The 18,228-nt window shown below is 43.5% G+C and overlaps 1 protein-coding gene and 1 pseudogene across 23 annotated transcripts in view; both read right to left on the bottom strand.

The window, feature by feature from the left end:
* LOC103124682 (ligand-dependent corepressor) overlaps positions 1-17,990 on the bottom strand; it is a 114,483-nt gene extending 96,493 nt beyond the window's left edge. For 3 of the 23 annotated variants that reach the window (XM_060192950.1, XM_060193010.1, XM_060192939.1), the window contains exons 1-2: positions 17,440-17,990; positions 16,340-16,413 (exon numbers count right to left, since the gene is read on the bottom strand). Coding sequence is in view for 9 of the 23 variants with exons in the window: in XM_060192876.1 (XP_060048859.1) it covers positions 16,340-16,413; positions 16,721-16,770 (124 nt within the window). In the remaining 14 variants the exon portion in view is untranslated. Of the gene's footprint in view, positions 1-15,884; positions 15,950-16,339; positions 16,414-16,709; positions 16,841-17,439 lie in introns of those variants that run through there. The other 20 variants (XM_060192881.1, XM_060192924.1, XM_060192930.1 and 17 more) reach the window with 17 other exon arrangements.
* LOC132542924 (small nucleolar RNA SNORA33) lies at positions 460-574 on the bottom strand (annotated as a pseudogene).
* Positions 17,991-18,228: the final 238 nt, after the last annotated feature.

Below are 18,228 nucleotides of genomic sequence, written 5' to 3'. Positions count from 1 at the left end.
GTCACGGGCCCCTTGGAATATACCTAAAATAGACCTACTAGCTTTTTCCAAAATGGAAACCTCCAATTTTCATCTGTAATATTCTTGCCTTTAGGTTCATGATTAGTGAACAATTTGCTCTGCTTTATATCTTTACTCTTTTTCAGCTACCAGGTTCCAGATGCTACCATGATGCCAACCTTACCTCTATAAATATCCCTGGAAAGAGTATCAATACTTTACATTCACATGCAACCTAAACACTGCTCTTTTCTACTTCCCAACTCTAAGATTTACCTATGTGTCTCAAAAATGACAAGTCTTTCCTTATTTCTTCAGCTGGTACTTCAGAAACTTCAAAGTAATACATTCTATACATTCATACATTTTCTTTTTTGTGTGTGTGCAATTATTAACAAATTTCACAAAGTTAAAAATGTCATAATTTTATTACTTAAAACATTTCCTCTTATTAAAATTTCATATAGCCACTTTCAGGGACCTTAAAGACCCCGTCATTAAGGCTTGTAACATGGCATTGCTATCGCCAATTATAAAAAATTTCCGCAGAAACACAATCTGAGCAGACTGGCTTAGTATGTTTATTTTCAAATGGGAAATTCCTCCCACACAATCTTCCTTTAAAATTACTGTGTTAAAGGCTGGGGAGATAGTGTAATAATAATAACGCAAAAGACTTTCATGCCTGAGGCTCTGAATTCCAAAGTTAGATCCCCAGCCTGACCACTATAAACCAGAGCTATATCTCTCTCATTAAATAAATTTTTCTAAAAAAAAATTACTATGTTAAAAGCCACTAAGGATTACACAAATTATATCCAAAACATCTACACTCTTTTTGTTCTTATTATGCATTTATTCTTCTTAGTCATGACAAATAGAACAACATCTTGTCACTTGTTTCACTTGTAATATTTCATATTGTTTTCCTAGGCAAAGACATTTTTTTTGTTTTTTTTTTTTTGTTTTAGAGACATTTTATTTGGACAACTAAAAACAATTAGATATTCAGACCAAAGACATTTAAGTAGCACACAATATGTGCCAGTCACTTCGCCAACTTCTTAAAATACAAAGAAAAACATATGTCGCTGACGTCAAGAGTCTTTCAAATTAGGTGAAGTAGAGAACCAAAGGAAGGAGGTAAATAAAGTAGTGTAATTCTTACATACTAGACAAAGAGTGATCTGTATTTTGTGGTTAGAGAACTTGAAGGATTAGAAAGTGGGAGCTGGGGAAGCTATATAGAAAATGAAGCAACAGGGTGAGATCAGGTATCTTCAAGAGACTTACAAGCTGGTGAAAGTAATCTTAAACTACAAGCTAGCATTTTTCAGACTTCATTGTGTATAGGAACCATTTAAGGTAGGTGCTAATAATACAGAGTCCCACAATGGATTCAGCAGTTCTAGAAACACACACACACACACACACACACACACACAAATTATTTTAAATGCCCAACTTTTAATCTTTACAAATTTTCTGGTAAGTTTGCTCAGGTAGTCAGTACTAGTTTGGGAGGTACTATTTCAACTTGCCCATGTAGTCTTAGGGGTGAGAAGAATGCTGAGTGGATATTTACTATTATCCTATTTTCTATTTTTAATATATATATATTTATTTTTTATTAATGAGAGGGATAGGAGGACAGAAAGAGAGAGAAGGAGGGAGAAGACAAACCAGACATCACTCTGGTACATGTGCTGACGGGGATCAAACTCAGGACCTCATGCTTATAAGTCCAACATTTTATCCACTGCGCTACCTCCCAGAGCACTTATCCTATAACCGGATATCTATATCTATAACTGCAATTGTTGTTATTCTGTACGTAACAATATCATCAGCTCTGAGACAAAAAAAAAAAAAATTCACAAGAACTAAAAGGGGAAATTAATTTTTTTTATTAAAGAATTTATTTATGAGAGGAAGAACCAGATACGACTCTGGTACATGTGCTGCTGGGGATTGAACTTGGGACCTCATGCTTAAGAATCCACTGCGCCACCGCCCGGACCACTAAAAGGGGAAACTTAGAACAAGCTGTGTGATTATAATCATGTGAAAGCTGCAAACTCTTGAAGACAAACAGTCACAGAGCTGGCTCAGTTGGCAGAGCATAGGGCTTGCATGATGTAAGGACCTGGGCTGGATCTGCAGCACAGAGTATCTTGGAGCAGCATTCTGATGTCACTGTCTCTTTCGTAAAATTAATAAATAGGTAAATCTCCAATGTCAGACAGTCCTAGATTCAAACCACCAGTTTCATCACGTGTGGATTACACTTATTCTAATCCTGTTCCTTTACGGTAAGAAATAAATCACACGGAGGCCCAGCAAGCAGCACAGCCAGCAGCTAGAACACAGCACTTGCTAACAAGAGGTCCTGAGCTCCATCTCCAGCACTCAATGTGTCAGAATGATACTCTGGTTTGTTCTCGTGGTCTCTCCCTCTCCCTAACAAATAAGATAATAAAAAAAAAAAAATCACACTTTTAGGGGACTGGGTGGTGGCACACTTGGTTGAGCACACATGTTACAATGCACAAGGACGCAGGCCCTGGGACCCCACCTGTAGGGAGAAAGCCTTGTGAGTGGTGAAGCAAGTGTCTGTCTCTCCCTATCTCCCCCATCACTCGATTTCTGACTGTCTCTATGCATGAAGTAATTAAAGGTAACAATTAAAAAGTGTTAAATAAGATCATACTTTTAGAATGTTTACTGTGTATATATATTAAACAACAAAAATATGTTATGTGCTTGACAGCCTGCTGAATGTGGAGAAATGAAATTGATGGTTTCTGAGGTAAACTGAAAATGCCTCTAGTTCCTCAGCCCTCCACACATCCAGGCTCTCTGTCAAGTAACCCTACAACAGCCTCCTACCACTGCTCTGAGCTCAATCATGAGATCTGCCTTGACAAATGAGATTATTAGTAGAAGGAGCTGGGTGGTGGCGTACCTGGTTGAGCACACATGTTACAATGAGCAATGCCCTGGGTTTAAGTCCCCAGCTGCAGGGGGAAAGTTTTGCGAGTGGTGAAGCAGGGCTGCAGGTATCTCTCTGTCTCTCTCCCCCTTCCTCTCGAGTTCTGGCTATCTCTATCCAAAAAATATATAGATAATAAAACAAAAATATTTTAAAAGGTTATCAGTGGGCATTCACTACCCAACCAAAGATTTGAAAAGAAAAAATCTCCTTAATTCTGCTTGCTTTGTGTTTTTCTGCCATGCCAAAGTAAACTACTAAAAGTTGAGAAAGATAAAAATAGCCACCAGCCGTCCCAGCTTAAGTCAACCTGTACCAGTCAGTTCATCCCTAGAACAGGGCTTCACAGCCAACCCAAAGCTGGCCACACAAGCCAGTCCAGAAAACTTGTGAACTGGGAAAACACTTCAAAGCTTTGACACTAAGGTTTGTGATGTTTGCTCTGCACCATTAGTGTGGCTGATCAATCGAGAAACATTTCAATTTTTTTCTTTATGTTAAAAGGTGACCTGAAATAAGACATAAAGTTCACTCCTACTATCAATACAAATTCACTATCGGAGCATACCTTTAAACTGTTCGAAAAGAAGTGCCAAGGAAGTGGTTCGGGAGTAGAGTTGGAGGACTTGCATGTCTGCAGTCACAGGTTGATCCCCAGCACTACATATGCAAGAGTTGTGCTCTGGGCACTCTCTCCTTAATATTTATTTGTTACTGTATAGAGACAGAGATATTGAGATGGAAAGGGGAAACAGGGAAAGAGACAGAGAGACACCTGCAGGTCTGCTTCACCACTCGTGAAGCTTTCCCCCTGCAATTAGGGATCACAGACTTGAACCCAGGTCCTTGCACACTATAATGTGCGCGCTTAACAAGGTGCACCACCGCCTAGTCCCTGTCTGGGCTCCCTCTCAACAAATACAAGTCAATTTAAAGAGAGAGAAAAGGAGGAATAATAATCTCAAAAAGGATGATTCACTAAAGTTTTTACAAATTTATGAGTAGACAGAAGGCAGACAATAAAACTACAAGCATTGTAGCAACATAAATTGTCTCATCCTGGAATGTGATGGCAGAGGAGGACCTAGTGGGGGTTGAATTGTTATGTGGAAAACTGAGAAATGTTACACATGTACAAACTGTATTTTACTGCTGACTGTAAACCATTAATCCTCCAATAAAGAAATTAAAAATAAACAAATAAAATTGTCTCATGAACTAAAAATAACAAAACAAAGCCAAAACTACTGAGCACAATAAGGATTCGCTGGCTATATTTTATGACTGAACCGCATTTAATTGACTTCATTCTCTTAATTATGACTACCACAAAGATGGAGATGTAGAAATTACAGGAAAGTGGTCCGGGAGGTGGCACAGTGGATGAAGCATCTGACTCTCAAGCATGAGGTCCTGAGTTTGGTTCCTAGCAGCACATGTACCAGAGTGATACCTGGTTCTTTCTCTCTCTGCTATCTTTCTCATAAATAAATATTTAAAAAAAAAAAAAAGGAAAAGAAATTACGGGAGAAAGATAAATTTAAAGTTATATCGTGCAAAAGCAAATTACTTTTGCTGACCCACTCAAATAGAATGGGCAATAGCATCACTACTGTGCTATTTTTCAACATTTTTCTGTTGCTCAGTCATGGAAACCTGACAATGGTAGAAACTGACCTGACAATAGAACTTTCCTGTTATTTTTTTTTTTCCTTAAGTATTTCTTTTGGTCAGAAATCTTGAGGAGAGAGAGTTAGAGACACCTGCAGTACCAGTTCACTATTCAGGAAACTTCCCTCCTACAAGTGGGAACCGTGGGTTTGAACTTTTGTTCTTATTCACGTTAACATGTGTGGCTCAACCCGGTACACCACCACTCGGCCCCTTCTTCCTATTTAATATACTTTCTATTCTTTATTTTCCCCCCTCAAAAGTTTGTTTTACCTGAATTACTTGTTTAAAAAAATTCTAGGAGTTACAATGCACAAGGACACAGATTCGAGCCCCCGGTCCCCACTTGCAGAGGAAGGCTTTTCAAGTGGTAAAGCAGGGCTACAGGTGTCTCTCTGTCTCTCTCCCTCTCTATTACCCTCTCCCCTCTTAATTCTTGGCTGTCTCTATCTATAAATAAAGATAGTAATTTTTTTTTTAATCTAGGAGCCAGGTGGTTAAGCCAAACCTGGTTAAGAGCTCACATTACAATGCATAAGGACCCAGGTTCAAGCCCCTAGTCCCCAGCTGCAGGGAGAAAATTTCACAAGTGGTGAAGCAGGACTGCAGATGTCTGTCTCTTTCCCTCTCTATCACCTTCCCTCTCAACTTCTGGCTGTCTCTAATAAATAAATAAAGATAATTAAGAAAAAAGAAAAGGGGGAGGGTGGTGGTGCACCTGCTTAAGTGCACACACTATAGTGTGCAAGGACCTGTGTTTGAGCCCCTGGTCCCCACCTGCAGGGGGGAAGAAGCTTCACAAGAGGTGGATCAGGGCTGCAGCTGTCTGTCTCTCTTCTTCTCTTATTACCCCCTTCCCTTTCAATTTCTGGTGGTCTCTATCCAATCAATAAATAAAAATGAAATAATTTTTAAAAAGAGAAAAGAAGAAAATAAAAAGGACCTCCATCAAAATAAAAGAAAGGTTCTGGGAGGCGACCCAAATGGTAAAGCAGGCTCCAAGTGAAGTCCTTGCTTTGATTCCCAGCACCAGGGACTTCACAGATGGCTGAATGGCACTTTAATGGCTCTACCTCCTTCTCCTCCTCTCAAACTACAAAGACCCCATGGGGCAGGAAGGCTGGTCAGCAGTATGACACAAATACAAAGTCTTGAGTTTACTTCCTAACTCACCACTTTTTTTTAATGTCCCCATAAGAGTATTATTGGGTCATCAACATCTCTGGTCACTTGTCCCTACCACAATGTCAATTAATTAGGCTTATCTGGGGCCTCATTAAAGGAGTGATTTCATCCCTTTTTCCAGATAAAGAGATACAGACATAAATGAAAGGGGTGGAGAGAGGTACTACAACACTGGAACCTTCCCTGATACCTCACCACTCCCACATGCAAACCAGGGCTATATAAGTGACAGGGCAGGCATCCCACCAGGTGTGCTATCTTACCAGTGCTCTCACTAATTTTTTTCTAGGTGTAACATTATTTTATGTTATACTTTCATAATTTATTTTATTGTCTTTTATTTATTGGATAGAGACAGTCAATAGAAACTGAGCGCGAAGGGGTGACAGAGAAGAGGAGAGAAAGAGACACCTGCAGCCCCCTCCTTCACCACTTCTGAAGCTTTACCCCTGCAGGTGGGGACCGGGGATTCGTACCTGGGTCCCTGCACACTGTAACATGTGCACTCAACCAGGTGTGCCACCACCCGGCCCCATACTTTCTTAATTTTTAAAGACCTAAATCTGGATAACACAATCTTTTAATAGCCCAACAATATTCTTACTACACTAACCTACCTACATCTTTAAAAAAAAAAAAAAAAAAAAAGAAAGAAAAGAAAGGAAGAAAAAGAAAGGGGGGAGGGGCAGAGGGTAACTGTGGGACTGTGATCTGCACCCCAGCCCCCTCAGTCTCACATGATCTCCATCCAGCTCTGTGAAGTGAGGGGTGAGGCAGGGATAATAGAAGAGGACTGGATAGCTTGGTTGCGCTTAAGTTCCATGCAGATTTACCCTTTCAACAGTCTTCTGATCTAATGTGGATAATCCTAGTTTCTCTTCTTTACTCCATTTCTGAATTTCTTTTATCTTTCATCAATAAAATGTATCAATCCTTTGATTTGCTTATATATTCTTTGCCTAAAGTGAATGGGTCAAGGGGAATGTTACCTTTAAGTAAGATTGTGCAGAGTATGTGGTCCAGGAGGTAGAGCAGTGGATAAAGCTTTCGACTCTCAAGTCTGAGGTCACGAGTTCAATCCCTGGTAGCACATGTACCAGAGTGATGTCTGGTTCTTTCTCCTATCAGTTCTCATGAATAAATAAATAAACTCTAAAAAAAAAAAATTAAAAGAAAGATTGTGCAGAGCAGTGATAAGACATAAATCTAGAAACCCCTGGGGCTGGGAAGATAGCATAATGGTTATGCAAAAAGATTTTCAGGCCTGAGGCACCAAAGGTCCCAAATTCAATTCCCAGCACTACCATAAGCCAGAGCCACATTCTGTACTATGACCTCTTTCACTTTCTCTCCTTCTATCTTGGAAAAAAAAGTATATAGACATCTTCTAAAAAGTATGAAAGGGTGGTCTGGGAGGTGGTGCTGGATAAAGCATTGGACTTTCAAACATAATGTGCTGCATTCAATCCCTGGCAGCACATGTACCAGAGTGATGTCTGGTTCTTTCTATCTTGTTCATAAATAAATAAAATCTTTAAAAACAAAAAGTATAAAATGTAGGCCCCAGGGGTGACCCTGCTGTAGAGAGCACAAGATTTGTAAGCTCTCTCAGTTTTTCTGTCTTATCCAGCAACAACAACAGTAGGAAAAAGATCACTTCCAGGAGCAGTGAATTTGTGGTGCAGGCATCAAGCCCCAGCGATAACCTTGGAGGCAAATATATATATATATATATAATGAAGTTATTACTGGGCAGGGAAGAGATAGCTGTGCAGTGCTCTGGTTAAAAAAAAAAAGTTATTGCATTTTTACAGAGATGAGGGGCCAGGAGGTGGCTCAGATTCAAGCCCTCACTCCCTGCAGGAGGGACACTTCACAAGTGGTTACTTACTATTTCTCTCCCCTTTTTTTAAATGTCATCAATTTATCTATTTATTTATTTACTTATTTATTTTTACCAGAGCACTGATCAACTCTGGTATTGCAGAAGACTGAACCTGAGACTTGGGAGCCTCAAGCATTAAACACTTTGCAGAGTCACTTTGCATAAGAATTATGCTATTGGGAGTAGTGCAGCGGACTAAGCGCAGGTGGCGCAAAGTACAAGGATCAGCATAAGGATCCCAGTTCGAACCCAGGCTCCCCACCTGCAGGGGAGTCGCTTCACAGGCGGTGAAGCAGGTCTGCAGGTGTCTATCTTTCTCTCCTCCTCTCTGTCTTCCCCTCCCTCTCTCCATTTCTCTCTGTCCTATCCAACAACGACAACAACAACAATAAAAAAACAAGGGCAACAAAAGGGAATAAATAAATAAAATAAATATTTTTTAAAAATCTTAAAAAAAAAAGAATTATGCTATCTACCCCTTCCCTCTCCCTCCCTATCTCCTCCTCCACTTTTTATCTGTCCTATTAATAAAATTGGCGGCAGGGGAAGAGAAAGAGAGAGAGAGAAAGAAAAGAGAGAAATGGCTGTCAGGAGTGGTGGATTCACATTACCAGCAGTGAGCCCCAGTGATGATAACCCTAGTGACAAAATAAAATAAAATAAAACCAGAGAAACTAAGATGAGAGACAAAATTCAAAATAAACAGCATGTAATAATTTGCCATAAATATAACTTGTGAGATATCTGGAGTTTATAAAATATAAACACAAAAACTAAAGCATCAAAAAATTTACTGTAAATTTTATCTCACTGTTCAAACTTAGAACAAAATAGATTCAGACAAAATATGTATGATCAAAGGTACTGCCTTCAGGATAGAGACAGCTGACTGAATAGGGAACATGGCCTGCCATGCGTGCAGCCCAGATTCCAGCCCTGACACCACACAATACCAGAAGTATTATTCTATGTAATGCTATGGTTGTTTCTCCCTCCTCCAGCTCTCTTTCATTCTGAATGTGGCCTGGGGGTGGTAGAATCATGCATACTTGAGGCCAGGGTTCTACAAATAATAATAATAATGATTAATAAAGTAACCCTCCTCTACCCAAACTATTGTTATTTACTATGTAAAACTTAGGCATAGATCAGATTCTAACAATGTGAACTTGACATATGAACTGTCACTACAGCAGGACAGAAAGTTATATTTGGATGAAGAAATAAGGCCCTTTTTTTTTTTAAGATTTTTATTTATTAGGGCCAGATGGTGGTGCACCTGGTTGAGTGCACGTTACAATGCACAAGGATCCAGGTTCAAGCTCCCAGACCCCACCTGCAGGGGATAAGATTCAGGAGTGATGAAGCAGTGCTGTAGGTGTCTCTCTTTCTCTCTATCTCCCCCTCCCTCCCCTCAATTTCTGGCTGTCTCTATTCAACAAATAAAGATTTAAAAAAAAAAAAAAAGATTTTTAGGGTGGGGGAGAGGGCATAATGGTTATGGCAAAGAGACTCTCATGCCTGAGATTCCAAAGTCCCACGTTCAATCCCCCTGTACCACTATAAGCCAGAGCTGAGCAGTGCTCTGGTAAAAATAAATAAATAAATACTTATTTAATTATTAATGAGAAATGTAGGAGAGACAGAAAGAACCAGACATCACTCTGGTACGTGTGCAGCCGGGGCTTGAACTCAGGACCTCACACTTGAAAGTCCAGTGCTTTATCCACTGCACCATCTCCCTACCAAGAGAAATAATTTTCTTATAACTCCACCAAATAACTACTAGCTTTAATAATTCACAGAAAACATTTAAGTAACTCTCCTGAGTAACTCTAGCTCACATTACTACATCCATTATTTCCTCTCATCGGGCAAAGTGCAAATTATCTGGAGAAATGTAATTATTCACAAATTGAAGCTATGAGAAAATAAAGCGAAAATCATGTACTAGTATGAGTCTAGTATCCAAAGATAGCCTTATAACTCAACATGACAAATGGAATAAATGGCCACAAGCAGAAGAAAACATGTTCAATGTCACTGATAAGAGAAACACAAATCAAGTCCACAAAATACCACTTCCAACCCTTAAGATAGTTTTACAATCAAAAAGATGAGCATTAACAAGTGTTGGGGAGATTGTGAAGCAATGGAAATCTTCAGACATTGCTGGTAGAAATGTAACAATGCAGCTAGGCAACTCCTCAAAAAGTTAAAGCACAGTCAATGTATGATCCAACATTTCCTCTCTTCAGTACATATCCCAAGAGAAGTAAAGAGTCCACACAAATATTGCTGCTCATGCTTATAGCAGCTTTATTTATAACCAGCAAAATACAAAACAATCCAAATGTCACCTTAAGGATGGGCAAACTGTCCTACACAACATAAAAAGCAATACAGAGCAGCACTACTGCTGTAACTTAAATGGATCTTTCAAACCTGGTAAGTCAGACTTAGAAAGCCACACATCAGGGAGATTACATTTATAGATGTCCAGGATAGGCAAATCCCCAGAAACAGAAAGCAGACCGGAGGTGGTGGGGGGGGGGGGCTGGGGGGCTGGGCAGGGGCAAAGATAGTGACAGTGGAGGATGCTTCACATCTGCAATGAAGTACATCTGCTGGTGTCCTCTCTCCCTATCTTTCTCTCCCCTCTCAATTCCTCAATTCCTCTGTCCTTTCATAACAGGAAAACAGATGAGGAGTTAGGGTGATGGCTCAGAGGTTGCAAACCTGTGTAGCTGAGTTGAATCCCTAATACCACATGGGAGCAGCAAGAAGGGGAGGGGGGTGTATGTTTGTATATCTCTAAAAACAGAAGGAAAGGGAGGGGGTGGGAGAGATAGCATAATGGTTATGCAAACAGACTCCCATGCCTGAGGATATTAAGTAAGGTCCCAGGTTCAATCCCCCACACTACCACCATAAACCAGAGCTGACCAGTGTTCTGCTAAAAAAAAAATAAAATGAATAAAAGGGAGGGAGAGAGGAAAGGAATTGGACAGGAGGTAGATTAGCAGTAATGCACATTTCTGATACAATGAGCTCCAACTCTAGCAACCACTTTTAAGGAGGGGAGGGGTAATTAGTGGATGCCATAGATAAATGGGAAGTGACTAATGGGTATACAGGCTTTGGGGAGGAGAGGGGAAGGGAGGTGCTGAAAATGTTCTGGAATTAGATGTACTTTGTACAACCTTGTAAATAAACTAAAAACCATGTCATTGTATACCTCAAATGGTGTATTTTCTGGTATATGCTGTATGTCAACTTTATTTTAAAGATCTGATTTCTTGGGGGCCAGGTGGTGGCGCAACTGGTTGAGTGCACATGTTATAGTGCACAAGGACCAGGGTTCAAGCCCCTGGTACCCACCTGCAGGGGGAAAGCTTCATGAGTGATGAAGCAGGGCTGCAGGTGTCTTTTGTCTCTCCCTGTCTACCACCCCCTTCCCTCTCAATTTCTGGCAGTCTCTATCCAATATAAGTAAAGATAATAATAATAATGAAAAAAAGATCTGATTTCTCATTGGATGACAGAAAGACCAAAACAGATAAGGACCAAAGTACTTGAGATACTTTCAAGAGGTAGTCAGTAAAGTGAACTAGTAGTTCACACTACATTTATCCCAAAAGCAATGTGCAATTGTCGTATGGAATAGTAAAAGGGTTTTAAGATTGGGGGGGGGGGGGGGTGTTAGATAGCATAATGGTTATGCAAAGAGTCTCTCACGCCTGAGGCTCCGAAGTCCTAGGTTCAATCTCTGTACCACCATAAGCCAGAGCTGAGCAGTGCTCTCGTAAAAAAAAAAAATAAAAAGGATTTTAAATATGAATATATATTTGTATATTTTATATTATATTTATATATTTTAATGTGTTTTATATGAGTAGAATATAACCTGGAGAGTAGTGCTAAGTTTTTATACAAAAAAAATTAGTAAATTCATATCTATCCAATATTCAGATTCTATCCTAAAGTAGACATAAAAGGAAATTCAGGGGCCGGGTGGTGGCACACCTGGTTGAGCGCATGTGTTACAATGCAGCAAGGACCCAGGTTCAAACCCCTGGTCCCCACCTGCAAGAGGGAAAGCTTCGCAAGTGGTAAAGCAATGCTGTGGGTGTCTCTCTGGCTCTCTTCCTTTCTATCTTCCTCCACCCCTCTTAATTTCTCTCTGTCCCTATCCAATAAAAAGTAAATATTTTTTTTAAAAAATTAAAAAAGGAAATTCAAATCAAGAAAAAAGTTTAAGTAGAACCTGAAATGTAATTGGCATATCGCACCAAAGTAAAAGACTCTGGGGTGGGAGTGGGTGGGTGGGGAGAATACAGGTCCATAAAGGATGATAAGTGACATAGTGGGGGTTGTATTGTTAAATGGGAAACTGGGGAATGTTATGCATGTACAAACTATTGTATTTACTGTTGAATGTAAAACATTAATTCCCCAATAAAGAAATAAAAAATATATAAAAAAAAAAGAAAAAAGTTTAGAGGGGGCTGTGGGTTAAGCAAAAATAGTTCAAAGCGCAAAGATCCTGGTTGAAGCCCCAGGCTCCCCGCCTGCAAAGGGGTCATGCATGAAGCTTTCCTTGAAATTGTGTAGCAGACTACAGCTGATGGGTTTGCAAAGGCAGGTTGTAGAATTTCACGATGCATCTGACTAAGTGGTCTCTGCTGGACAATTTGGAGTTTACATTTCTTTTCTTAGGAGAGCCATATTTCCTTTAAGGACTTCAAGGTGGAACCCTATAGTAATAACAGACATTTAAACAGCTCTTGACAGGAAGAGTAATGGCACCTGCAACATTGTCTCAAGCTTATTTGGAGGTTATTCCTTGTGGCCTTACATCAAATTCGTTTTTTGAAATTGCCTAAAACTAGTGGCATGTTCCTTGAAAACCCTTAGTATAGGCAAATACTTGTCCCTAGAGTTTGGATTTGGTAACAGTCAAAATGTGTTTTCTGTGATAAATTAAGTTATATTATAACCACTTGTGAAGCTTTCCCCCTGTAGGTGGGGACTCGGGCCTTGAACCCAGGTCTTTGAGCATTGTAGCATATGCATTCAACCAGGTGCACCACCGCCTGGCTCGATGTTGATTTTTCTTTTCTGGCTTGCAAACTGGCTTGGAAAGCTCAGCAGAGAGGCATGGTTTATTTATTTTTTGCTTTTTGGATATTAGTGAGAGAGAACTCTGGCATATGTGATGCCAAGAGTCAGACTCTTGACCTCAAATATGGAAGTCTGGCACTCTACTAGCTTGCCACTTCCTGGGCCAGGATGTGATTTGTTTTGATGTGCCTCTATAAACTTTTTTTCTCTTTTTTCTACCAGAGGTATTGCTGGGGCTTGGTGCCAGCACTAGGAATCTGCTGCTCCTGGCGGCCATCTTTTCCTTTTTTTTCCCCTTTCCTTTTTTATTTCTTAGTGGATAGGACAGAGAGAAATAGAGAGGAGCGGAGACTGAAAGGGAGAAAGACCTGTAGACCTGCTTCACTGCTTGTGAAGCGACTTCTCTGCAGGTGGGGAGCTGGGGCTGGAACCGGGATCCTTACCAGAGTCCTTGCACTTTGTGCCACCTGCACTTAACTTCCCAACTTCCAAATTCACTCTATTTTTTCCAACTTAGGGACAACTTCCATATTATCAGTCTGTCCAAAGTGCCTGGCTCAAGGCAAATGTGAAATATTTACATGAAGTTCTTAGTTAACCTCATGCCTCCAATTCCCCAAAACAGCATTAATATAAGTAGCTAAGTGACTAGGCAGGTACTCAGAAACGCCAAGTCTCCAGAGAACTGAAATCTCCCCCTATCAGGACATGCCTTGCAGCCTGGTATGGCTTAAAAAAGATGGAAATTATTCAGATGTTTCCTAAATCGCTCTAACTACAAGCACAGCTGAGAGAATAGAGACAGTTTGAAATAACTCTTTGTCAGTAAGGAGGCTCGTTTCTAGCTACAGTTAAGCTGAAATCTCCACAACTTCCCCAACATTCAAAGAAAAGAAACAGTCAAGCAAGAGGTTACATCCCAATAGGCAGCAAAGAGAGAAGTTCAATCTTTCTGGAATTTGCACTGATCATCACAGTCCCGGCGGTCTCCTCAATAATCACGTTTACCAAATATCTATCTTAGTCATAATCACTGTCTGAACCTGCTCCTAACGCCAACAAAAAAACTAATAATGGAAACATGAATCCCTTCACCTCCCTCCCTGTCAGGACAACCAGACCACCTCCAAAAATATAGAAGACTATGGGGTAGATAGCATAATGGTTATGCAAAGAGTCTCTCATGCCTGAGGCTTCAAAGTCCCAGGCTCAATTCCCCCACACCACCATAAGCCAGAGTTGAGCAGTGCTCTGGTTTAAAAAGAAAAAAGAAAATACATATATATATAGAAGACTAAGACTGTAGAAGTGAAAAATTCTCAAATACGTACATTACTGTAAATTAAGTATCTTTTTTTTTAGAAATCAAATGGTCCTAAAGTATTCATCAGGCAACAGAATCAAATAGATCAATGGTTCAAAACCTCTACCAGTAGGATAAAAGAGATATTACTACATGTGAGTAACAAGGAACATTTTTGTCTTTTGGATTGTATAAAATGTATTACTTAAATATAGAAAGTTACCACTATAATTACTTAAAACTGTCAGTCCTAAAGGACAACGTTACACATTATGAAAGACAAAAATATGAAGCCCAATTTATTTTAGATGAGATCCAGCACATCAAGAGTGGTATAGCCATAGATCCAATTGATTTTAGTTAGGAGGCTATCAACTATATATTACTACTGAGATTAAAATACAGCTCTGCCCTCTGGACTCTAAATATCTCCTGAACTTTACCACCTTGGAAATAGAAATTTGGACTTAAAAATACACTCTAAGAAAACTGATCACCAGACTAGAACTCCCTTTCAAAAATGAATAAAATTTAACATCCAGATAAGTATTTATATAAGAATTCTGTTGGTCATTAAAGAGAACCTTGTCAAGCAGCAGCAATCACTAACACTAGCAAAGACTAATTTTTAGAAGAGGGGGAGCGCTGAGGCAGAAAGCAACAATTAAAAGCAAACAGAAGAGTAAGATAAATGCCTCACTAAAACCATCAAAACTAATGCAGTAGTGACTTGAGAGCCACAAGGTTTCGTCATTTCCAAGTCTTTAAAACTCCAAGTCTTTTTAAAACTGAGAAAGCCCTTAAAAATGCAAAAAAAAAAAAAAAAAAGACACTGAAAAAGCCCTACCAAATAAAAATCACTAAAAAAGTGAAATACAAGAACTAAAAATTCTTCAGAGTGATTTATTATTAACTTACAGTTCTGAAAGTCACCAATTCCATGCTTTTCCAGTCTTCCTATATGCCTCTAAACACTCTTACACATAATACATAATTCAAAAAGTGTTTAAGGTGATGTAACATGGACCAAACCTAGAATAGGCCTGAATAAAGCAAACAGAGACCGAGAAGATTAAATGAACGATAACTGATAACAAAAAGAACAGAACACCTGATTCCTGGAAGACGCTTGAACTGGACTTGGACTAAAAGGAGGGGCGATTTTTAAAACATATCCACAAGACAGATTACACCCAAAAAAAAAAAAATCTGATTCATGCCTTTAATATTTATACAGGCATGCTTTAAAATGTACTTTTAACCTTTGGACAACCAAAGTGCTATCAGATGCCATAAACCATTGTTGCTGGTGGTATTATTTTTTATGTCAAGTCTAAACCCTTAACGAAATGCACAATTATTATTTTTTTTTTTTTTGGAATGAAAACACGGTAGAAACAGAAAAGCGGAGGGTGTATTCTCCAAAGTCAAGGGTATCTTTTTTTTTTCTTTTCACTTGTTTAAAGTTTCAGTTTTGCTTTTTTTTAAACATCTGTGATCGACAACATCCCTTGTGGGACATTGTAAAGGGCAGACCCTCCTGTCAAGCCAGAGAGCTCCAACACAAAGACACCGAGCTCACCAAGTGCTGTAATTCTTGCAAACTGAGCCTCTGCACACACCCCCGTCTGCAGCCCCCACCCCACCCCCGCGCCCCCACACACAGATATGTCTATTAAATCAGTGTCTGTTCTCCCCCTCGCACAACAAAGAGAACTTCTCACCGCATGAAATTGCCGCTGAATGGACACCAGAAAGCAGGATTTGCATAATTCCTTCCAACGAAACCCTGTCGGGGAAGGAGCGGAGGAAAGGGGGGGAGAAAAGAGAATCTCCCCAATTCTGCCAGGGAAAGAAGACCTGCTTCCCCACCAAGAACCGAGAAGGGGGTGAAGGGGCGATGGAGGCGGGATCCTCAGCCTCCCGGAGGACTGGGCGTGGGGGCCCCCACCGCAAACCCGGACGGAGACCAAGGCGGCGGCGGCGCGAGCATTTCCCCCTCCCCACACACACACACACAGACCGCAGCAACAGCAGCAGCAACGAAGGCAAGATGAGCAAAATAACAATGCTGGAGGAGAACGCGAGCGAGCCAGCGAAAGGGACAGACAGACACAAGGACGCACGGACGGAGGCGGCTGGCGGAGCGGAGCGGAGACACCCCACACGGGCCACTTACTTTTTGGAGGGGGGTTAAATATATGAGCTAAGCCCTTATGGTCCCGCCGGCCACCGCACAGAGGGAAACGGGACCTTGGGAGGGAGGGAGAGAGAGAGAGAGAGAGAGAGAGAGAGGAAAAAAAAAAGACAAAACACAACAGTGTGAGCAGAGGCGCAGCTCCGCCGCCCGCGCCCCTCCCGGGGCTCCCCCGGCCCCTCGCCCCGGCGGCCCCGGGAACCCGCGGCGGCGCAGGGGGGGGCGGCGGGCGAGGCGGCAGCTCTGGGGCTCCTGCAACCCCCCCCCCACCCCGCACACACACCTGCCCTGGGGGACCCCTCCCCATCGGGGCTCCCGATCGCATCTGGGCCCCCCCCCCACGCACACACACCCCACACACACCGACCCGAGCGTCGAGGATGAACTCCCCGGCCGCTGCCCCCCGCGGCCATGACACCCCCCCCCCGTGGGTCGGTCAGGCGGACCCGGGGCCTCTGACAGCTCCGGCTCCCTCCGCCCCCATCTCCGCCTCACGCCTAGCACACGCCCGAGCGCCCGGCCGCCGCGCGTGCACGCACATCGGGAGCGCGCCGAAACCGCGTGGGGGAGGGGCGGGCGGCCGGGAGGGAGAAGGTGCTGCGAGCGGGACGGCGGGGGCCGACCCACTGACCTGCACGGCCCGGGCCCCGGCCCCGACCCCGGCGCCGGCTCGGCTGGCCCGGCGGCGGCGCCCCGGTCAAGCGGCAGAGCTGCAGGGCTGCGAGCCTCCACAATAAGCCGGCGGCGCCGGGCGGGGGGCGGAAGGTAGAGGCCGCGGGAGTGTTGTGGGGGGCACGCGCTCCTCCAAGGAGCCCGCCCCGGGGAGGGCGCGAGGGGAGGGGAGGGGCCAGCGCGCGCACGCGGGGCGCGAGGAAGAGCCCGCCGGGAGGTCGCGCGCGCCCGCTCTCCGGGGGGTGGGGGAGGGGGGCGCCCGCGCCAAAGAGGGCGGGCGGGCCGGAGCGGAGCGGAGCTCGGCGAAGCGGCAATTGCTTCCCGCTCCGGCTTCCTCCCTCGTCCGGGGCGACCGGCAGCGAGGCGGCCCGAGAGGCGGTGGCGGTCCGGGGATGGAGGGAGGATCTCACCTACACAGTGAATGAGCTTGTGGCGCCACGAGTCCAGTTCCTGCCGAAAGCCGCGTCTCTCAACGGAGCATTGCTGCCGCCTACACACCCTCGCCATCTTCTGCCGCCCGCCCGGCCCTGCCTCCGCCGCGGCCCCGCGCACGCCCAGCCGCGTCGCCCCGGGGCCGCGCACGCACCCGCGGCCTGGGCGTCGCGCCTCCCGCCGGGGGCGGCGCGGGGGCAGGGCCGCGCTCACCTCGGCATGGCCCCGCCGTGGCCCCGGGGCGGCCGGGCGCGCGCCCTCCCCGCGCTCGCCGCCCGCGCGGCCGACACCGCCCAGGACCCCGCGCTCCTGCGCGCGGCGGCGCCGCCCCGGGAAGCGGCTTCCCACGACCCGGGCTGAGCCCCGCGTCGGCGTCCCCCCGCGGCCCTTCCCCTCCCCGGCCTTTTTGTCTCTTCAGTCAGCCCCACGGGTCACTCGCAACCTGCCTGTCGCCGGACCCCCAACTGTTGCAAGTTTCGTGGAAACTGCTTCTCCGAACTCGGTCGAAACTGCTCCTCCCAGGAGCCTGTTGAAGAGGCAGAATTGCAAATAATAAATGCCCGGATGCCGGCGGAGGCACCGAGTCCTGAAGTTTTCAAGAGGAAAAAAATAGATGACATTTCGCTGAGTCCCTGACCGACTCAGCCAGCATTCGTAAAAAGGGTAATAATGGGGCGGGGGGGACTCTGGCGTTTTAGATTAACAACCCATCCACCACCACCCCCAAAGTGGGTTTTCGACTTGCAAGGCTGATCAGAGGCAAAATG

Source organism: Erinaceus europaeus, chromosome 1, assembly GCF_950295315.1.
Source record: "Erinaceus europaeus chromosome 1, mEriEur2.1, whole genome shotgun sequence".
Taxonomy (NCBI): domain Eukaryota; kingdom Metazoa; phylum Chordata; class Mammalia; order Eulipotyphla; family Erinaceidae; genus Erinaceus; species Erinaceus europaeus.
Note: the sequence above shows the minus strand (reverse complement) of the source record. Positions and strands in the feature narration are given on the sequence as shown.